A 21,406-nucleotide genomic window follows, 5' to 3' on the forward strand; every position below is an offset into this window, starting at 1 on the left:
CAGCACAAGTGCGGTATAAGCGATGCGTCATGCAGCGCGACGCATATAGTGTGATACTGATGATTCATTTTTGAAAGATGCGATTTCGGAACATAAAATCATATATGGTTAAATTTATCGTAAAAAATGCTACAACTTTTGTCATAACAAAAATTTTGAAATTCGAAAAAATAATAACAAGGGGTGACGGTAAGTTAAAAAAAATTACATTTTTTGAAAATTTAACTACACAGTTATAAAGCCTATTACAAGCCATACAACTTCTATTTGAAACATTTTTTTGTATCTCCTACGGTTTTGGCGATAGTTACACACAAAGAAAAAACTCGTTTTTTTTCAAAAGGGTGTTTTACTCCTTAAATTTGAGTTAGGGCCGCTATAAAAAAATACATGTCTCTTCAAATTGTATGTTTTACAACATATTTCAAGGAGAATCAAATCGAGAGGGAACACTTGTGAACATTCCTTTGTCAGTGTATATTTTGAGTACATTTTCCATGAGTCTAAACAATTGGTAAATATACATGCATAATTCTTCAAGGATATCTCGTGTACACAACATTTTCTGTCCCTTTATTTATTGATTACAGATCTAAAAGTTAAATCCTTACTGTAAAAGGTTATGCATATCTTTTAATTGGATTCAACTATAAAAAGAAAAATAAGAATAATTATTCATGCGGGCTTGCTGATACTTGCAAATTCAACGTATAATTGCGTAATTTGTATGCATTGTGTTTCTGTTTGATGATGCGGTATGTCTATTTTTAAGAAACGAAGAAACCAACATACTGGAATCCCGCCTGGGGCCCTTATTTTACTCGGGTTTTCTCCTGGATTGTTCGATATTGTATTTTGCGGATGACATTCCTATAAACATTTTTGTAGATTTAGGTAAAAGTGACATTAATTTAGGTCGTAAAATATCCAGCAACTCATCTGCTTGGTTGTGTAGAATTTGGTTGGTTACAATCCACTGACATAGTTTTTCCATTTCATTAGCCATTTCGTCCTCATTATTGTGACCTTCATTGTATTCATCGATTCTGATTCTAATATATTATCTTCGAGCTCTGAATTCTTGATTTCTCTTTCCGGATCTGACATATCATTTCCGAGCTCTAAATTGTTATTTTTCATAAATATTTCCTGGCCATCAGTTTCCTCTTCGTCGCGTACATGATAGACATTCTCATTTACAGCACTATCAGTAGCTTTATTACTATTAGATCGCGAATACTTGTTTTTTATCAAGTCACTTTTGTCACACGTGTCACTTTCAGTTTCAATGTTCGCAATTTTTGTTTCTAATTTTGTCCTCGCCCGATATTTTCGCTTCCTCAACAGTAGACGAGAAACCGCGAATATGCGATCACACATTTTGTACGTTTCAAACCGTTTTTTCTTTTATTTTAAACCGTAACTCTTTGATATGCTCTAAGGTGTTACTATTTTGAGCCGTAAAATATTTAACAAACGTTAACATAACCTGAAAGTTTAAAATAAAAATACTGGTTTTTCCCTGATCAGACCCGGCCAGATCCAGGAAACAATATAAATAGATATTTTTTAACCAAAACCTGGGAAAAATCGTGGAAAATTTATAGCGAAAAGCCAGGACCCGTCTGGATTTTCCAAGCTAATTTTTCCTATGCGGGGCCCGTATATATCAAGGAAGATCGAGAGAAATTTCTACCTGGGTGTACAAACTAAAATTATTGCATATATTAGGCAATATTTTAAAGCTACCCTGATAGCACAGAAAAGTCCCTGCAATGTTGCAGAAAGATAACTTAGAAACCGTGAAACTATCTCAGTTATGTTACGTAAGGTCTTTGGGATGTCTCTGAAAGGTTGCAACAACGTCAAAATGTCCGCTTTGATCACATTTGCAACATTGCAGAAACGTTGCAATAAACCTTTCTGGAATATTTCTGAAATATTACAGAAATGTTTCTGAAACGTCTCGGATAGATTGCTAATGTCAAAATGTCCGCTTTTATTTGGCTTTTATTTTGGTTTTATTTGCGACATTGCAGACATGTATATGTGTATGTTTCTGTGTGTATTATTAAATTCAGGTAAATAAATTTGATATAATTACAATACCTTCTATTATGGATTTTACAACATATATTTAATAAAAGTAATAAACATTTAAAATTACGAACTGAAATTGAACTGTTTTATATATTATTTATTGTACGTAACTTATTTATTTTACGTTTTTTTCTTCAGATTATATATTTATTTTTGTTGGTCATTTGCAGAAGTCTTCTGATTTTTACTGAAAATGAAAATAGGCATGCAATGTAATAAAAGTAACAAATTTATTGAAGAGATCTTTATTTATTGAATTTGTTAAAACTTACGTTTTTTGTTTATCAAGGCTTCGCTCATGCCTTAAAGTAGCTTGCACGAGCCACTTTGAAATACAATTAACGGTTTCTTTTTCCGTCACTTTATTATCCGCCATATTCACAGCTCCTAAAATATATCTATTTTAATATTAATATTTTTGAATTTTAAATTGAATACTGAATCTTATATATATTTAGCTGTATAATATCTCCAAACTTACGTATAATACACTTTGCCAGTAATAAATCTTTGAATTCCATTTTTTTTAACTTTTCCGCCCAACTATATTGTAAAGCTACTTCATTGCTAATCACTCTTTTTAAAATGTTAATGGTTAAATCGTGGCTGTCTCGTCCACCGATTCTATTCATGGAAATTGCCTATAAAAAATATAATTTTATATATTTAAGAGTTTATATGAATTTCGTAAGAGCAGATATTTGTACTTCAAACTATAGTATAATTTACATATTTGAGATATATTTTAAATGAAATAAATAAATGCTTACCATTTGTTCCAAAAATTCTTTATCCTCTAAATCTTTCTCCATATTTTGTAGCTCCTCATTGGATTTTAAAGGCAAAGATACGAATTCTTAGAGCACCGATAGTATTTCTTTATTTTCATGCGTGCAGCCTTTTTCTTCGAGTTTGAAAAGTCTATCATCAATGGAGCTTAATTTAGCGAATATTTGATTCAATTTTCGCAATATTTCTGGCAGTGTATCTATAAACAAATAGATAATGCACACATATTCGGATACATATAATAAAATACAAAATTACTATTTATTTCGTGTAAATGTAATGTATAAATCGTAAATATATCAAACTAACTTTTATCTTTGTCTAAAGTGGAGGTGATATTGTTATTACGAGAGAATAATTTCTCGTTTTCAATTTATTTTATTTTTGATACATGTTGCTTTATTGTTTTATTAGCAATCAACGATGGTGGAGGCACTGGCGGTATTGCACGAAGTTCTTTATCCACAATAGCTTCTTGATTTTCATCAGTACAGAGGTTATTATCACTTTCATCGGACGATGAACAATCCTTCCTAATAAGAAGCTTGTGGCAAACTTGCCTTTTTTTACGCGAAATGTCATCTGCCTCTGAATGATCCAAGTCAGAAAATTCTTGAGCAATCTTGACTTTTTCGATTCCTGACTCGTATGTATCTAAAAATTGATGGCAAACACAGTAATATTTAAAATCTCTATATTAAAACACATAAATTAAAATTGTTATTGAATAATTAACTCACTTGATGTTCCAAAAATGCGGTGAATTTTGAGTTTAGTCCAGCTACAATCAGGACTGATTTTGTTAATAACTGCTTTTCGAATTTTCTTATCGTTGGTGTCCCTGGTGAAAAATATTCTCAAAATTTTTCATAAAAATTTTCAGATTTTTTACAAAAATTTTATAACTTTTTCAGAAAATTTTAAGATTTTTTATATGAATTGGCACACTTTTCAGAAAAGTTCAGAAAAGAAATAAAAATATATGAAAATATATGAATAAATTCATTATTTCTCATATTTTCCAGATCTGTATACAGGGTGCGTCAGCTAAATCCGGACAAAATTAAATTAGAATTCCTTGCTACGTGTGAATTTAGGAACAAATGATTGTTAATGTTCGCGTTAGTCAAATGTTTGTGTAAAACGTGTATAACCTTTAAAATGTCCGAGTTAATAAAATCAAGTGCGGAATACAATCGAAGAGCGGCGATAATTGAAGCGCTTCGCGCCGGACGTTCGCCGATCGAAATTATTCGGTTCTTCAAGTACTCGAGATCGACAAAAGTGAATCGAAGGAACGACCGTTGGCTCGCCCGTGATCCCGAGGATGTCCCCATAATAGGCAGGACGAAGTTTCCAGCCAATGTTCACGTCTTAAGCGTCGTCTCTAATGAGGGTGATGTCATGCCGCCGTATTTCTTTAAAAAGGGAGAAACCATCACGAAGGAGGTTTACCTCCGGATTTTGAGGACTGTAATAAAGCCATGGATGGAAACTACGGCCTCCGGGAGGCCGTACATTTTTCAACAAGACGGTGCACCGGCTCACACAAGCCATTTAGTGCAAAATTGGCTTAACGATAACGTGGATGCGTTTTGGTCCAAGGAATTCTGGCCTCCTAATAGTCCGGATTTAAACCCCCTAGATTATTATGTTTGGGGCGTTATTGAAAGATTGTCTAACAAGTCCAGGCACCCCAATGTGGCAACTCTTCAAGCCGCTATTGAAGCAGCATTCGTTGATTTAGACAAGGAGCAGTTGAAAAGAGCGTGCTCGCGCTTCAGGCAAAGGATTGAAGCAGTGATCGCAGCAAACGGGGGTTATATAGAATAATTGTACTCAGAGAGGATCCCTTAAGCAACGTACAAAAAAATATTTCATAATTTCAAGTTTTTTCTGAGTCTAAAGAGTGTTTTAATAAACAATTTGTTTTGTCCGGATTTAGCTGACGCACCCTGTATATTAAAGCCCGTGTCCACGATGCAAGAAATTGGTTCGAGTTCTTGGCCCAAAATGGTTGGATTCAGTGATGCAAGATCGAGCATCCTGCATCAAGCACCACATGAGGGGAAGAGCCTCCACCATGGCGGCACCACACAAGCAAGCATCGCTGACGTCACGCGTCCGTGTGCGCTCGCCGTCCAACAGCGTACGACTCATACGCTATTGGAACGGCGAGCGCACACGGACGCGTGACGTCAGCGATGCTTGCTTGTGTGGTGCCGCCATGGTGGAGGCTCTTCCCCTCATGTGGTGCTTGATGCAGGATGCTGTTACGAGCGTATAGCTACGTAATAGATTATTTAGAATAAGTCGGGACACGTTTGTGGAAAAAGTCTTTATTCGGTGTTGCTGGTTTGAGCTTTGATCGAGAACTGAACTGGCGAGAATGATCTTCGTTTAAGGCAGTGATGCGATATTTCCCACAGCGGTCCCGGCTCCGCTGCCTCACACAACCTTACAGAAGCGCTACGTCACGTATCCGTGTGAGCTCGGCCGTTCAACCAATGGAAGAGAGCGAACGCTCCCTTCCACCGAGCCGACACAACAGACGATAAATGCATGCTACTTGCATGTTAAAAGCAAGCGTTTCTGATTCAGAAAAGAAATTCTGAGGCGAGTGGCTGGAATATTAGAGATCACCTGTTCGAAACCTGCTTCGTGCAACTTTTTTTCTTTTTTCCACATTTGTTTCTAACATAGTAAATTATTAGATAATATTTTTTTGCCCAAAAAAATAATATTTTCTATTTATTATTAATATTCGCATATATTAAACTAACAATTTTAGAAATAATACAGATCTGCTATTGTTAATAGAAAAATGAAGTTATTTTACAATGTTGCAACAAAGTGCTAATTTAACATATGCGAATATTTTTAATAAAGATAAAATAATTTTTTTAACCAAAAACATTATCTAATAATTTACTTAAAATAAATATCAAAAAAGGAAAAAATGTTACAAAATCACAGTTTTCAAACACGAGATTTTTAATATTCTTGCCATTCGCCTTACTCGTTTAGCCATGCTTGTTATTTTACATTTATCAACATAAAAGATTACACGCCTGCAAAGCTTTTAATTATTTATTTTAAACTACTGCATATTAGCAAGAGTTACTGCAGTAACTACATATACATGTACTGTGGAGATTAGTGGAGGAACACAGTAGCATATTAAAACTGCAGTGAAATAGATGTAGATTGGTAATTTTATTAATACTATTAATAAGTAGTGGTCTTCCGCACCACCTTTGAGGTTCCACTTATGGCGCGTTCGATTTTTTTTTAAGTGGATCGTCGCCTGGAGCCCTATTGTACCACTTTTTTTTACACCTGTTATTTACAGGTTAAAATAATTTACAGTAGTTGACACTGTATTTTTGTATCTATATACTTACTGTACTTTGTATACTCACTGTACTTGTACTTTTGCGCGTTGCGCGTATATTGGCGAGTTGGGAAAATTACTTACTTTATAATTTTTTATAAATACAAAATATATTTTGTATTTATTTATTGTATTTATTTTATTGTATTTATTGTATTTATTGTATTTATTTATGTAAAATTATGTCAAATTAAAGTATAAAATATCTTGTAAACCATTCAATTTTTGGCCATCCTAGTTTTATAACTTTTTACGACAAATATTATGAGAAATCGATTTATATAAAAAAATTAAAGTAGTTCCATTTAAAAAAATAAAAATGACCTTCAAATCTCAGAAGCGCTTCCATCCAAGGTCAAACAAATATCCCTATATTTTTTCCCTCTCCAAATCCTACAACTTTTATTTAAAAAATTTTATTATTTAACTCGGTGTTTCTGAGATATTTGAGTGGATTGTTTAAAATGGGACACCTTGTATTTCTCATTGCTCTTGATAGCATTGCAGGCATAATAAATACAAAATATATTTTGTATTTATAAAAAATTATAAAGTAAGTAATTTTCCCAACTCGCCAATATACGCGCAACGCGCAAAAGTACAAGTACAGTGAGTATACAAAGTACAGTAAGTATATAGATACAAAAATACAGTGTCAACTACTGTAAATTATTTTAACCTGTAAATAACAGGTGTAAAAAAAAGTGGTACAATAGGGCTCCAGGCGACGATCCACTTAAAAAAAAATCGAACGCGCCATAAGTGGAACCTCAAAGGTGGTGCGGAAGACCACTACTTATTAATAGTATTAATAAAATTACCAATCTACATCTATTTCACTGCAGTTTTAATATGCTACTGTGTTCCTCCACTAATCTCCACAGTACATGTATATGTAGTTACTGCAGTAACTCTTGCTAATATGCAGTAGTTTAAAATAAATAATTAAAAGCTTTGCAGGCGTGTAATCTTTTATGTTGATAAATGTAAAATAACAAGCATGGCTAAACGAGTAAGGCGAATGGCAAGAATATTAAAAATCTCGTGTTTGAAAACTGTGATTTTGTAACTTTTTTCCTTTTTCGATATTTATTTTAAGTAAATTATTAGATAATGTTTTTGGCTAAAAAAATTATTTTATTTTTATTAAAAATATTCGCATATGTTAAATTAGCACTTTGTTGCAACATTGTAAAATAACTTCATTTTTCTATTAACAATAGCAGATCTGTATTATTTCTAAAATTGTTAGTTTAATATATGCAAATATTAATAATAAATAGAAAATATTATTTTTTGGGCAAAAAAATATTATCTAATAATTTACTATGTTAGAAACAAATGTGGAAAAAAGAAAAAAAGTTGCACGAAGCAGGTTTCGAACAGGTGATCTCTAATATTCCAGCCACTCGCCTCAGAATTTCTTTTCTGAATCAGAAACGCTTGCTTTTAACATGCAAGTAGCATGCATTTATCGTCTGTTGTGTCGGCTCGGTGGAAGGGAGCGTTCGCTCTCTTCCATTGGTTGAACGGCCGAGCTCACACGGATACGTGACGTAGCGCTTCTGTAAGGTTGTGTGAGGCAGCGGAGCCGGGACCGCTGTGGGAAATATCGCATCACTGGTTTAAGGTGCTGTAGGAAAATCGTAGCGGCGGAATGTTTATTGGAAGGAGGCGGTTTTGTCAAAAGGAAAATATGCGTTAGGCATAGGGACAGCGTTTATGTTTATTACAGTTATCGAAGGGTCATGTGTTTAGGATCAAGAAGGAGTAAAGATAAAAAAAGGTTCAAAGGTTCGAATAAAAAGAGTAATCTAAGAAACTATAAGTTGCGGCACGTAACAATGCTCGATCTTGCATCACTGGTTGGATTGCTTCAAAAAATGTGTAACCAATCAACTTGCTGTTTTTCCATAAGAACTTCAATTTAATTGGCTATACATTTCTCGGACCAAGAACTTGGACCAATTTCTTGCATCATGGACACAGGCCTTTAGAAATATATTTACAAGTTGAAAAATATACGATTTATCAGCTTTTATTTTTCTATCTTATCTTTGAATGCATTTCATTTAGCAATGTAAAAACGTGTCATTCTATATTTATTTTCTAGTAGATATCGAACATAGAATGTCACGTTAACATACATGTTAATACATGTTTTATTCTGTGTTTGACATCCAATGAAAAAGATAGAATAGAAATATATACTTGCGTTAATTTGTACCGTTAAATGAAATGTACTCAAAGGCAGAGCAAAATATGGAAGCTGATAAATCGTAAATTTTTTTTAGAAATATTCCGTTAAATAGAATACAGAAAAATGTACCTTATTACAACACATACTCGCATACATATACATTTAAAAATTCTATAAAAAATATATAATAATTACAAATATTGAATTTATTACATTTCATATATAATAAATATAAAAACCGCTTATGAAATATAAATTGTAATTATAACATTATTGGCAAAAATAATTTTTATAATAATTATTATTATAACGCTTGCAGCTATACAGCTATCGAACATTATTACATCAGATTCTGTAATCTTAAAAATCCCGGCTAATAATTTTTTTTTTTTTTAAATAATTTTCGAAAAAATGTTTTAAAAATATGAATAAATAATAAATTTTTTCTCAGAATTTTTCATAAAATAAAATTATAAACAATTCTTAAAATTTTCTAGGAAATTATGAGATGTTTTTTCACCAGGGGTATGGCGGCCAATAACACATGTTATTTTGCGTTACGATGATGAGACCAGAAAGAGCCCATCCTCAAAAAGAGCGATTGTAAATCGCGACATCCCTATAAACTTCCTACAAATCTCCATTAAAAATAATGAACGTACAATAAGGGGTAAACAATTCTTCATCAAAATTAGATTGGTACATGATTATGTTGTAGTAGTAGTTGTTATAATCTTGATTGACTTTATTGCAATAATTTATTCTTATATATGCAACACAGAAAAATAAAATTGATTCAAAATATCTAATAAAATAATAGTATTGAGAATTATTGAGTACAGAAGGAAACTTAATAATTGTTGATTTTTCATTATGAATGTGAATTAGAATTGTATTATATATAGTATGTTATTCTTAAATAAGTAAATGCAAAGATTATTTGTATATAGTACCAATCGATGTAAATCTAAAAAAAGTATAAACAGATTAATATATAATTAATGTGTTGATATTATTATTATACTATATTATACTACATTATACTACATTAAATATGTATATGATAGTTATTATATTTGCTAATTATAGTTGTTATATTTGTTAATTATTAAGGGACACATATTCTTAACGTAAATTACCAAGATAGGAGAAACAATTTTAATGATTGAAGCTATAAGTATATAATTTTACAATATATTACAACGTAATTAATTTGTTTTAATAGTTAACTTAAAGATTAAATTTTTGTAAAATAATAATAATAAACAGATATTTTATATGTGTATAATTGGAAAAACGACGTTTAAATTATCGTTGTAAGGCATTTTCCACATCTTTGCTTGAATTTTTTCGCATGCCCATGCGAATCCGATACGTATCCGATTATCTTCTGCAACAACTTGAATATTTAATATTTTTGATTCACAGGGTAACGAGTATAGATTTTTCACATATTTTAGTTTCTTCCTTATAATAAATGTTTTGTTATCTTCTGATTTTACTAAATTTAAAACTGAAACTACATTTCCATTTTCAAACAGTATACAATTATTTCTTTCATTATCACAGTTTAACAAATATGAATTACCACGAAGCTTTTTGAATTGAGAAACAAAATTATATCTATCAATTAGAGGTCCCATTTGATGAGATTTCATTAAATGCATTTGATCGTGAAAATTATCCCGATTTGAATTCTCCAAATCAAGCGCTTCTATTTCGGCATATCGTTTTACTAGTTGCTGCAGAGGTTTATCAGGTTTGCGAATTAGTTTTTTAATATGTGTCATGTGATTTTCAAATGGAAATGCACTGAATTGATCTATAGGTCCATATTTTCTAACATCTGCACAAATGTGTAACAAATTATGAATATTATGAGAAACATACTGTTGTCCATAAATTTGAATAAAAGTATTGACAAAATACTCGAGTAAATTTTGTGCATATTCTATATTATCCACAAATTTTGTAAGGACGGGACTTGCAAGTATTGTCATCGCAACGTGTAAGCTTAAAAAGTTCAAATAAACATCCTTTCTTAAAACATTTTTTAGTACGATTGGGCCGGTATATAGGAGAAACTGGCGAAATTCAGTTGCTTTCCAGAGTTTAAAATCTTTTAAGGATCTTGGTCTTCGACAATATTCAGAAGGTACTGTATTTCGTAAGTTGACTAACGCATCTGATATAATTTTCATCATATTATTAAAAAGTTCTACTGAAGCCGGTCCGAGATTCCAAAGTAAAATTAGTTTTTTAACAACTCCTAAACACACTAGATGCATATAATCTAGCGGTACATCTGTGACAGGTTTAAAATTAGGAATATTGCTTAAAATTGTTTCTCCTATCTGATAATCTTCATACTTATTATTTATAAAATCTTCATCAGATCTTAAAGCAAAATGTGTATTTATTGTTGGAAAACATACTCGGCCATTGATATACTGCCCTTCATAGTGCACTTTGTACAACTATTATAACCGTTATGGTTTTTAACATTTAAAGCAAATGCTTTGGCTGGGGCATCACATATTAAACCGTGCAACTTAATTTCAACCCTTTGTCCGTCATTATTTAATGGATTATTTATTAAAAAAATTGCTTCATCAACGAACTTTTGCAAGAAGATATTATTATTTTCAGTTTTTACTTCGCCATAATATGCTCCAACAATATAAACAGATTTTGTGATAGAATCAGAACATAATATAGGCCACAAAGAAGCATTACTAGACTTCACAATTGGTAGGCCATCAATATTTATAAAAATCCGAAGAATATTAGTAGGGCCAACAAGTTGTACATGTTTATTTAACATCATCTTAAGAGCTCTCTTTAAACCAAAATGATAGTATTGCATTTCTGTAGGAATGCATTCGACGTTTCTGGGAGTGTTCAACAAAGTTCGAGGATCTTTCGGAAATGGAAAATTTGTACGTTTCCGTAAAATAATCAACAATTTGGCGAGAGATTTATGCGATATACCAGAATTTACATACCAACAACATAATTTTTTTCTAAATTTCTCATAATTTTCTAAAATTTGATTGTCTCTCTCATCATTTTCAGATTCACTTTCTGATTCAAACACTTCAACCTCACTATTTGACTGTATATCCTCAACTTCGCACGTTGGTTCTAAATCATTGTCAAATAAATCTATATAATTAATAACATTAGGCACAGCAACATAATTAGGCGCAACATCATTGTTTAAATTTCCATCGTCGCTATCATTTTGATTTTGAGCTATTATTTCAGCACTATTATTACTATCGGAAAATGATTGATGAGAACATTCTGGTGCAAAAATCGTATCTAAATCTACAGACGTATTTTTTTTAATAATTTGACAAACATGCCGTTTTGAAAGAGACGAAAATCTTTTCCGTTTTTTGTCCATTGTGAGAAAATGTAATTATATTTATTGCTTCTTGTACAACTATAGCTATACTCACTGCTTATTGTTCGACTATAGCTGTCAGCAAATATAACAAACTCCTCTGTAACAAACATAATATAAATAGTACTATAATCAGTGTTTGCATTATTTGCTAGGTTATAAACCTATCTAATTTCCGGACACAGAAAATACGTGTGTATTTTCTTATCGTGCCGATCAAGTCACAACTTTTATTATTAGATATAACAAGCCATCGATATTTTATCTTAAAGCCCTTCTACATAAAACGCAGGATGCAGAATGCAAGTCGCAGGTCGCAGGGAACGAACGCTGGCCACAAGATTTTTGAGTCTATTGTAGTCTCCATACATACATAATATTACGTTTCTATTCGATACGAGATTGTACAAAGTGCATCGCAAACAATTTTGTCCTGCGTTAACGCAGCAAGGTTGGAAATATGTCACGCTGCGTCTAACCTTGCGATCTGCGAAATCCGCGTCTTGCGTCTTATGTAGAGCGGCCTTTACAATTTTTATATGATAATTATAAGTATTGTACATACCTTATACGTGAGACAAATAGATTTGTTGATACTGATCTGTTCAACAGATTCCACGTGTGTAAGAATCACAAACGGTGAGATCTACGGTAATGTCTCGCTGTCTCGCTGAGTCTCGCCAAATACCGCGCAAACAAGTATGATCGCGTAGCAACCGCGAGATAAAGGTCCGTTTAAGGTCCGTTTATACATATCCGTACCGTATCCGTACCGTGTCCGTACCGTACACGTCCGTGCACGGATGCTAGATTCGATTCCATATGATTAAATGTAAGTATTTACACTATTCCGTATCCGTGCCGTCCGTGTCCGTACCGGCACCGCAGATATCGTTGGCGACGATATTTTCACGGACCGGACGGCACTGAACGTGTCGGTACTGACAAATGTAAATAGGCTTCAGTGTAGCATTCAGATTTTTGAGTCTCATTTTGTATCAATCTGCGATATTGAGAGCATTCTTTTAAAATAAAGAAATGGATTATGATAGAATTATTTCAACAAAATTGATAGAATTAGTGCAACAACACATCGAATTATACGACCTTTCCCATCCAAAATATCTTGATGGAATTTATAAAGAAAAACTGTGGCAGAGTATTTCTCAAGAACTTGACCAACCAGGTAATTTTACTCATGATAAATATTATTTTACAAATAAATTTTTATATTCATTAAACATTATTTTATTTGAAAAAAAAATACACAATTCTCTTCAAAAATTTATACATATGTAGGAACGTGTTTTCGCTAGCCGGTTCTCTCCATCTTGTATATTGTTTTCGTATTTTATTATCAATTAAATTGAGTAACACATTAAAAGCATGTTTTGACATTCTAAAATATTGATAAAATTTAGTTGCATCATCAACCAATTCTTTATATGTAAAATGTAAAAAATTCACCTTTTGTTTTTCGTTTGTCCATGCTTTATGAACCCATAAAATCCGTTTTTTTTTTTTTTTTAAAGATTTCTCTTCGTCTAAAATTAATACTATTACCGCTAATTCGTTTATCGATAGCTCTGCCATGTTCACAGTTCAAATGTATGTCTCAAGACTGATGTTTCAAAATATTCACGGATGCGAGCCGGATATGTGTAAATACTTCGATATGAGTAAAATTACTTAGTTGGTCAAGTTCTTGAAAAATACTCTGCCACAGTTTTTTTTTATAAATTCCATCAAGATATTTTGGATGGGAAAGGTCGTATAATTCTATGTGTTGTTGCACTAATTCTATCAATTTTGTTGAAATAATTCTATCATAATCCATTTCTTTATTTTAAAAGAATGCTCTCGATATCGCAGATTGATACAAAATGAGACTCAAAAATCTGAATGCTACACTGAAGCCTATTTACATTTGTCAGTACCGACACGTTCAGTGCGGTCCGTGAAAATATCGTCGCCAACGATATCTGCGGTGCCGGTACGGACACGGACGGCACGGATACGGAATAGTGTAAATACTTACATTTAATCATATGGAATCGAATCTAGCATCCGTGCACGGACGTGTACGGTACGGACACGGTACGGATACGGTACGGATATGTATAAACGGACCTTTAAGCTAGATATGTCGCGGCGCGCGACGACCAGTTCGCGCAAATTCGCACCGCCGGGATACGATGTGCGCGCATTTATTAGTTGAGAGGTCTCATAAACCTCTCAGAAATTTTACATTTATAATGTTACAAAATACTACATTGCAGGAACATTTCAAGTGTAAGGTTTTAATCAAGATGGTTGCAGAAATATTGCAATTGCAATGTTTCCAAAAAGATGGTCTCAGAGACATTACAAATGTGATAATACACAATTGAGACGTTGAAACGTTTCTGCAACATAACTGAAACTTTCTGTGCTATCAGAGAAGACATTTTATTTAGTCAGAGAGACATGTTTTTTAGGCATTTTTTTGTCTTGTCGAAAAAATGATTAAAAAGATGACCAAAAAGGTACCCAGATAGCACATGTTTGTTTCACATATGTGTCCTAAACGTATCCAGTGGTTTCATATACGTTTAGGAAACATGTATGAAACGAACATGTGCCACCTGCAATGTCTTTCCGTCAACTAAAATTAATTATGATTTTTTGTGTAATTAGAAAGACATTCTTTAGACATCTTTTAATCTTGCCGAAAAGATAACTTAAAAAAGACATCTTTTTGTCATTGTTTAGTTTTATGCGCTGCGTTATTTTTAGTCAATACTGTCACGCTCGAATCACCTTGTGTATTATATACTTTATGTATAATTTTTATAGTTTTTGTATTATCGAAAAAAAAAATAACATTTGGAATATATTATGATAATTCAAAGATGTATGTATTATAAAAAAGTCGATAAATATGGATACGTAAATTACGATACATAATGGGAGCCGTCGCGTAACACATTGCGAATTGAATATAAGATAAATTGATTGAATAACGAAGCTCATTTGTTAAGGTGGAAGCTTGTTAGCCGCTTACAGAAGGAGAAGTGATAATAAAAGTGTTCATATAAAGTGCACATCGAATCGACGATCACGAAATGGCTGTTATTGAATCGGAATGCAAATCGAAATCACGCATGGAACTCTCGCTGATGGAATCCTCATCGAAAGAGGATTTGTCGGCGGTCAATGAAAAACTATCGCCGATTCAGAAGTTCTATCATGGCCAAAGCATCTTTATCACCGGCAGTACCGGTTTTCTAGGCAAGCTGTTAATCGAGAAACTTCTCAGACTGTGTTTTGGATTGGGAACTATTTACTTACTAGTGCGTCCAAAGAAGGACAAAAATGTACAACAACGAATAGAAGAAACTTTTGATAATGTGGTGAGTCTTTAATCCTTTGAGTGCAGAGCGCTCTAGAACTATACAAGAAAAATTTGGCGATTAATAACAAATTTATGGAATTCAATTATTTTACAATTTCAAGTTCAATCAAATTGTGTTGTGTCACTAAATAAAAAATTAAATTAATATGCTGTAAAATTTGCAAAGAAATTACGTAATCAAATTGTACTTTGTTCAATATTTTATGATCTAAGTTATTTCTGTAGATGCTGCCATTATCATTAGCGAGCGACTCGCTCGATTGATAAACAGAAAAAAATGTAAATAATTGCTACTCAGTGACCACACCTTGCTAATTAGTCTTCAAGTTCATTTTTTTATTGTTGCGTCATTAATTTGTATTCTAAGAGCTCGGGGTTTCTTTTAAATCAAACGTAGAAAAATTCAATTAAAAAAACTCATGTAAAGCTAATCTAGTAACTGTTAGATAACCATAAAAATTTCTTACCGTCCTTCGATAGTTTCATATTTATATATTTTTTGGAATTGTTTAAGAACTTATATAAATGTCATGTCTGATGGTTTTATCACTTAAAGGGACCACTCACTTACAGTTTTTGAAGAGGCAGACCGGAACTGCAGAGCAAAACTTCTACCATTTGTTAAAGAAAAAGATTAAAGTCGAAGATTTATTATAAATGATAAAAGTTATCGACTTTTATTAATCTTTTATAATAAATTTCTTTTAATTCAGTTAATGTGTAATTTTTGTGGATTTACCGTTATTCACTTTATGCAGGTATTTGAAAGACTTAAAGACAAGCAACCGAACTTTCGGGATCAAATAATTTCTATAACGGGAGATTGTAACCACCCGAATCTCGGAATATCTTCGGAAGATCGGGCTACTCTCATTCGAGAAGTTTCGATTGTCTTCCATATCTCGTCAACAGTAAAATTCGATGAGAAGTTGAAATTAGTACTAACAATTAATGTCGGAGGTACGAAAGACGTTCTAAATCTTTGTAAGGAAATCCATAATCTAAAGGTATTTAAATATATTTAAGAAACAAAAAACGATAAAAATACCTGAGAAGCATCTTACAATTATTTTATGATTTGTTATTTATTTATTTCTTTATTATTCTGTTATTTATTATTTACGATTTATTATTTATTTATTATTTATTCAATCAAATGACTTTTCTCGAAAATTTAAAAGTTAAAATTTTATAGTAAAACAACGCGACTGATATTTTACTTGTTCAATTTCTTCAGTCATTTGTGTATGTATCAACCGCGTATGCAAACTGTCCGCAAAACGTGATAGAAGAAAAATTTTACGACGCGCCAATGGATTCCGACGAACTACTCGCTTTGATGGAATGCACGGATGATAAATTGGCCGATATAACACCACAGTACGTGAATTTTTCTTTGTTCAAATTCTTGAAAAAAAAAGCGAAAAAAAATCTTATTTTTTTATCTTTTACAGATTTTTAGAAAAACGGCCAAATACCTATACTTTTACAAAAGCGATGGCGGAGGATGTGATTAGGAAGCAGGTTGGTGATTTGCCAATCGGCATTTTTCGTCCTTCCATTAGTTAGCATAAGTTTAACATTCTTATTATAACATAAGTTAAAGTTAATAATAATTTTTTTTTAAAGTGTCAGCAAATAGGATACACAGTTTTAAAAATATTGAATTATTATTTGAATAAAAATAATTAATTACGTTATTAATAATAAATGATTGTAAATATAGTAATTATCATCACGAAATAGTAATTAATTATAATAATAATACGTATAGAGATTTGATAAATCTCAAGTTGAAAATTATGGATTATTATCTTGTTACTTTTAGTAATTTCAACGTATCGAGAACCTATACGAGGTTGGATCGACAATTTATACGGTCCAACAGGAATTATTCTTGGTGCTAGTATTGGATTGCTGCGATCGGTTCATTGCGATGGTTCGATGTCCACAAATGTGATACCTGCTGATTTAGTAATCAACACTCTTATCGCGTGCGCATGTGATGCAGCTAATACAAAGTACATTTATCATCATCGTTGTCTTTTTCGATCGATGAATATTATTAGATATAAATTAATCTCAATACTTGAAAACGCATTTAGGCATTCGACATTTAACATTCCGACAAAAGTGCCATTAGACATATGGTTTTAATATTCAAATTTTCATATACGTGATTAGGAATCAGGCTGGTGACTTGCTGATCGGTATTTTTCGTCCTGCCATTAGTTAGCATAAGTTTTATTTTATTATAACATAAGCTAAAATTAATAAAAATTTTTTTAAAAGTGTTGGTAAACAGAATACACGGTTTTAAAAATATTGAATTATTATATGGATAAAAATAGCGTATCTTCGTATACAAATTAATTTTGAGAGTGTTTAGAAATTGTTTTTTTGAGATATTATATTTGTTCAATATATTTTTCCGTTTCTATTTGTATTCACCTATTTTAATGTATAATTAGCGGCAATTAATTCAGTTTAAAAAATTTTACTACATTTGTAAACATGGTGATGTTATCTCGTTACGTCATTGTTTCAGATTAAACAACGATTTGCCTAGTGACATTCCGATTTATAATTATGTGGGTAAGGACAACCCGATAAGTTATAATGATATGAAGGATTTCTTTGAAAAGGGAATTTTTGAATTTCCCTCTAACAAAGCAATGTGGTATTATAGCTTTAGATTAACAAAGTACAGACTTGTTCATCTTTTTTTCATATATTTCTGCCACTTGTTGCCAGCTTTGTTGATCGACATCGCGACTTTTTGTTGGAGAAAGGAACTAAGGTAATAATCAAATCAAATCAAACACGACATAAAAAAATCTATAGGATTTTTGCTTATACAATATTTCCTCAAAGCAATTTTTTATTAACAACAGTTGCATGTATGTTTTACACTATAAGAGAAAATAAATTCCATTAATGCTAATATTTATAACAAGTGAAATAAAATGAGTGTTTTTTATACATTAGAATTTGTTTAAATTTTTAAAATCAATCAACCATATTAAATCATTTAGAATAATTTTGAGCAATTTAGAATATAATTACATGGAAAAGTAAATTATTTTTAACTTATGTATTAATAATTGGTTATTTAACATTTTTATATCATGAATTGTTTAAAGACTGCTTAAGCTTTACAAAAGAATACACACATCCATAGATGTGTTGAAATATTTCTCCACAAAAGAATGGATATTTACTAATGATCGAGTACGCGAGATGATTGCAAAGTTCACGTCCAATGATCGTAAAAACTTTGATTGCGATATAAAGAATATCAATTGGAAAGTTTACTTCAAGATGTATATACGAGGATTGAGAGTGCATCTCATTAAGGATCCCCTGGGTACTCTGCCGCAAGCACGCGTTAAGTGGCAAAGGTATGACATTTTCAAAATTTTTCAAAAAATTATGCAAAAGTTTTTCTTTACTCATATACTCGATAATAAACTAAAAAATAATCGTTTAATTTTTATTTGCTTTTATAAAAATTTATATACATTTATTTCCGAATCCCAATTATGACAAAAATTCGTTCCATAAAAATATTGCAAAATTTTTTGTGTCCAATTTGAACAGAATTTAAGTCATATTTTTGAAACTTTATTTTACATTTCTGCGTTCTTCATAAATATAATATTAAATATAGTACTCTATGTTTAATCTTTTATTATCCAATTAAAAAATTTTTCTAAACTTGTGGATTATTCATATTACAGATTGTATTGGTGCCATCAAGCGTTAAAACTCGTGTTGATTTTGATTGGCATGACGTTCTGCTGGTTCATAATATCTATGGTCTTTAAATGTTTCAACGAAAACAAATGACGCAGAGACGGTACAAGTAGTAGGTAAGATCTAAAATCCAAGATATGCGTTTTGAAAATGTGGGAATAAACAGTAGAAATTAATATTTTATTTTTAAGAAAAAAGCACGACTACATTCTTTCGCAGAGAATTGTATTGAAAATAATCGTCATAATTATATGTATAAAGCAGAAATTTAAGTAACGAGTTTTGATATACACATGTTAAAAAGAATACACCAGAAAAATATAAATATGCAATTAATCAGATTTTATTAATAGAGTAATACAAAAGATTCTAATTTTTTTATCTTGAATAATATTACAAATCTTTAATTGACAATTCAATTAATTTAAAATCAAATTTCTTCAGTACAGCGCACTGTTCCAAAAATACAAATATAGATTTATGTCATTTGTTTATTATGTAAATATTAATTTAGTCTTCTTTGATAACTGTTTTCTGCTTAAAACTATTGCGATAATATTTTCTTCGAGATAAAATCGATATCGTACATCAGTTACATCATTAAAACAGGATGTAATAAATATTACATTTTTATTTATACTTTTTTACTTTATCTGATAAAATAGGATTTACTTTATAAATATTTACTTAAAAAAATCAAAATGCTGTAATTTTAGCAAATAAATATTGAAATAATCACGTGGATCATTCAAAAATGTTCCTTGTTAGATTAAAAAATTTTGGTAAGTCTTTCATGAATTTTGTTTACCGACTTAATTGTTCTTAACTTAGCTAACGTTCGCGGCTACGATCGAGTGGAGATATTAATGGACGTGTTTAGATTCCCGCCTTGCACATCACTTCACATTTATTTATTATAATCAAGTTTTTAACAAACGAAAACGTGAAATCGACCGAGGACGCAAGTCTTTACATGGCACTTTTTTCTTAAAATCATGTATGTTTGATACCCAACCCTTGTATACATGTATAAAGTTCGTGTTATATATAGCTATCGTGCAGATTCAGAACCACAGTGGCTAGGCCGGTTCTCTAAAAGTAAAGAACTTGATAATGCGTTGCACAACGCCACTAGGTACTGCTTGCTCGTTCATCGTGTTTTTTAACTGTAATTAATAAACGAACGAATGCAAGGTGATGTGCGTGACAAGAAGGTAGTCTAGATACGTCCATTAATATCCTGCACTCGATCTCAGTCGCGAACGTTAGCTCGTTCAGCAATAAGAAAAAAAGTTTGGTTTATATTTGATTGACCCTCGTATTATATTGTATTATTAGAACCATGCAATTTTAATTTTACAATTTTATGCGTGTTATTTAATAAGCACTGTATCTTTTTTTTTTTGCTTACATAAAATTTTGACATATTCTTTCTTAAAATTACTGTCCAGTCACTTGTCAGTTAAAACACTGTCTCCTAGCACGGAGAATAAGACACTGCAGAACAAGAAACTCACATCAATCTCAATAACAAATCCTCATAATGGGAAGTACTTAATGTCTGCCCAGCTAGCCCACCTCCTCGCCTCCCCCCACCACTTTGCGTCAATTCAATAAAAAAGTTAAATAAATTGTTAAATAAATTATGCGCTAATTATGCCCTCACCAAATCTACAAAGAAAAAATTTTGTGCTTTTTTAGTATAGCAAAAAAAATTTTTTTGTGGGGGGGGCTGCCAGGAGTGGACAACCAGTGAGCTTCCCCATCCATTAATAACACATATTTAACTACCAGAACTTTTACTGAGAGGCAAACCATTAATATTCACTAACAATACTATCTTATTAAAAAATTTCCCTGTCGGCGAACACAACTTCTTAACTGCATTTGCTAATACAAGGTGCGAGTACAAGCCTAATTCGACGACTTTGAAAGTTGTCTGTCTAGATGAAGTCAATAGCGATCTGGGATCATTGGATAAATATGAGAATCCTGAAGAGGCTTTCTAAGGTTCTTTCTAAGGTTTTCAGCAATAGTAACAGATTCCTTGTAGTATTGTTTTGGTACATGACAAGTCACTATTAATGTACACAGGTTAATTAAAAATCTATCTTCCAGCACCGCTATTAGCCGTTGCAATATCTATATCAGTAGATTTGTAATCAGAAACAGCGTCATCATAATCATGATAAAATGCATTATCTAGACTAGCGCTCGGAATTAGTTGCACTGTGCAACTTGCACATTTCGGGCCGATTCAAGAGACGACGCCTCCTGTTTCCCCACTATCGCCCGGCCGCTGGCGGCCGAGCCGCCGATAGCTCTGGCGCAGGAGCGTTTTATATAAGAAATATGCTGGGTTGT

At 31.9% G+C, this 21,406-nt stretch overlaps 2 protein-coding genes across 3 annotated transcripts; one reads left to right on the forward strand and one right to left on the reverse strand.

The window, feature by feature from the left end:
• Positions 1-1,444: 1,444 nt before the first annotated feature.
• On the reverse strand, positions 1,445-4,987 carry LOC136996991 (uncharacterized). Of its 2 annotated transcripts, XM_067347034.1 has the most exons (6): positions 3,630-4,985; positions 3,199-3,543; positions 2,871-3,088; positions 2,582-2,741; positions 2,373-2,487; positions 1,445-2,287 (listed from the first exon to the last, which is right to left on the reverse strand). In XM_067347034.1, exons 3-6 carry the CDS (start codon positions 2,910-2,912, stop codon positions 2,248-2,250), a joined length of 357 nt encoding a protein of 118 aa, XP_067203135.1. In that variant the 5' UTR covers positions 2,913-3,088; positions 3,199-3,543; positions 3,630-4,985; the 3' UTR covers positions 1,445-2,247. The 2 variants fall into 2 exon arrangements, 1 of the variants encoding a protein (XP_067203135.1); XR_010887819.1 differs by having other exon boundaries at positions 1,448-2,287; positions 2,373-2,498; positions 2,582-3,543; positions 3,630-4,987.
• An 8,855-nt stretch (positions 4,988-13,842) lies between these two features.
• Positions 13,843-20,192, forward strand: LOC136997417 (fatty acyl-CoA reductase wat-like). The gene is made up of 8 exons (XM_067348150.1): positions 13,843-15,284; positions 16,045-16,308; positions 16,524-16,666; positions 16,741-16,850; positions 17,115-17,307; positions 17,835-18,086; positions 18,430-18,687; positions 19,027-20,192. Exons 1-8 carry the CDS (start codon positions 14,997-14,999, stop codon positions 19,133-19,135), a joined length of 1,617 nt encoding a protein of 538 aa, XP_067204251.1. The 5' UTR covers positions 13,843-14,996; the 3' UTR covers positions 19,136-20,192.
• Positions 20,193-21,406: the final 1,214 nt, after the last annotated feature.

Source organism: Linepithema humile, chromosome 1 (assembly GCF_040581485.1).
Source record: "Linepithema humile isolate Giens D197 chromosome 1, Lhum_UNIL_v1.0, whole genome shotgun sequence".
In the NCBI taxonomy this organism is placed as follows: Eukaryota; Metazoa; Arthropoda; class Insecta; order Hymenoptera; family Formicidae; genus Linepithema; species Linepithema humile.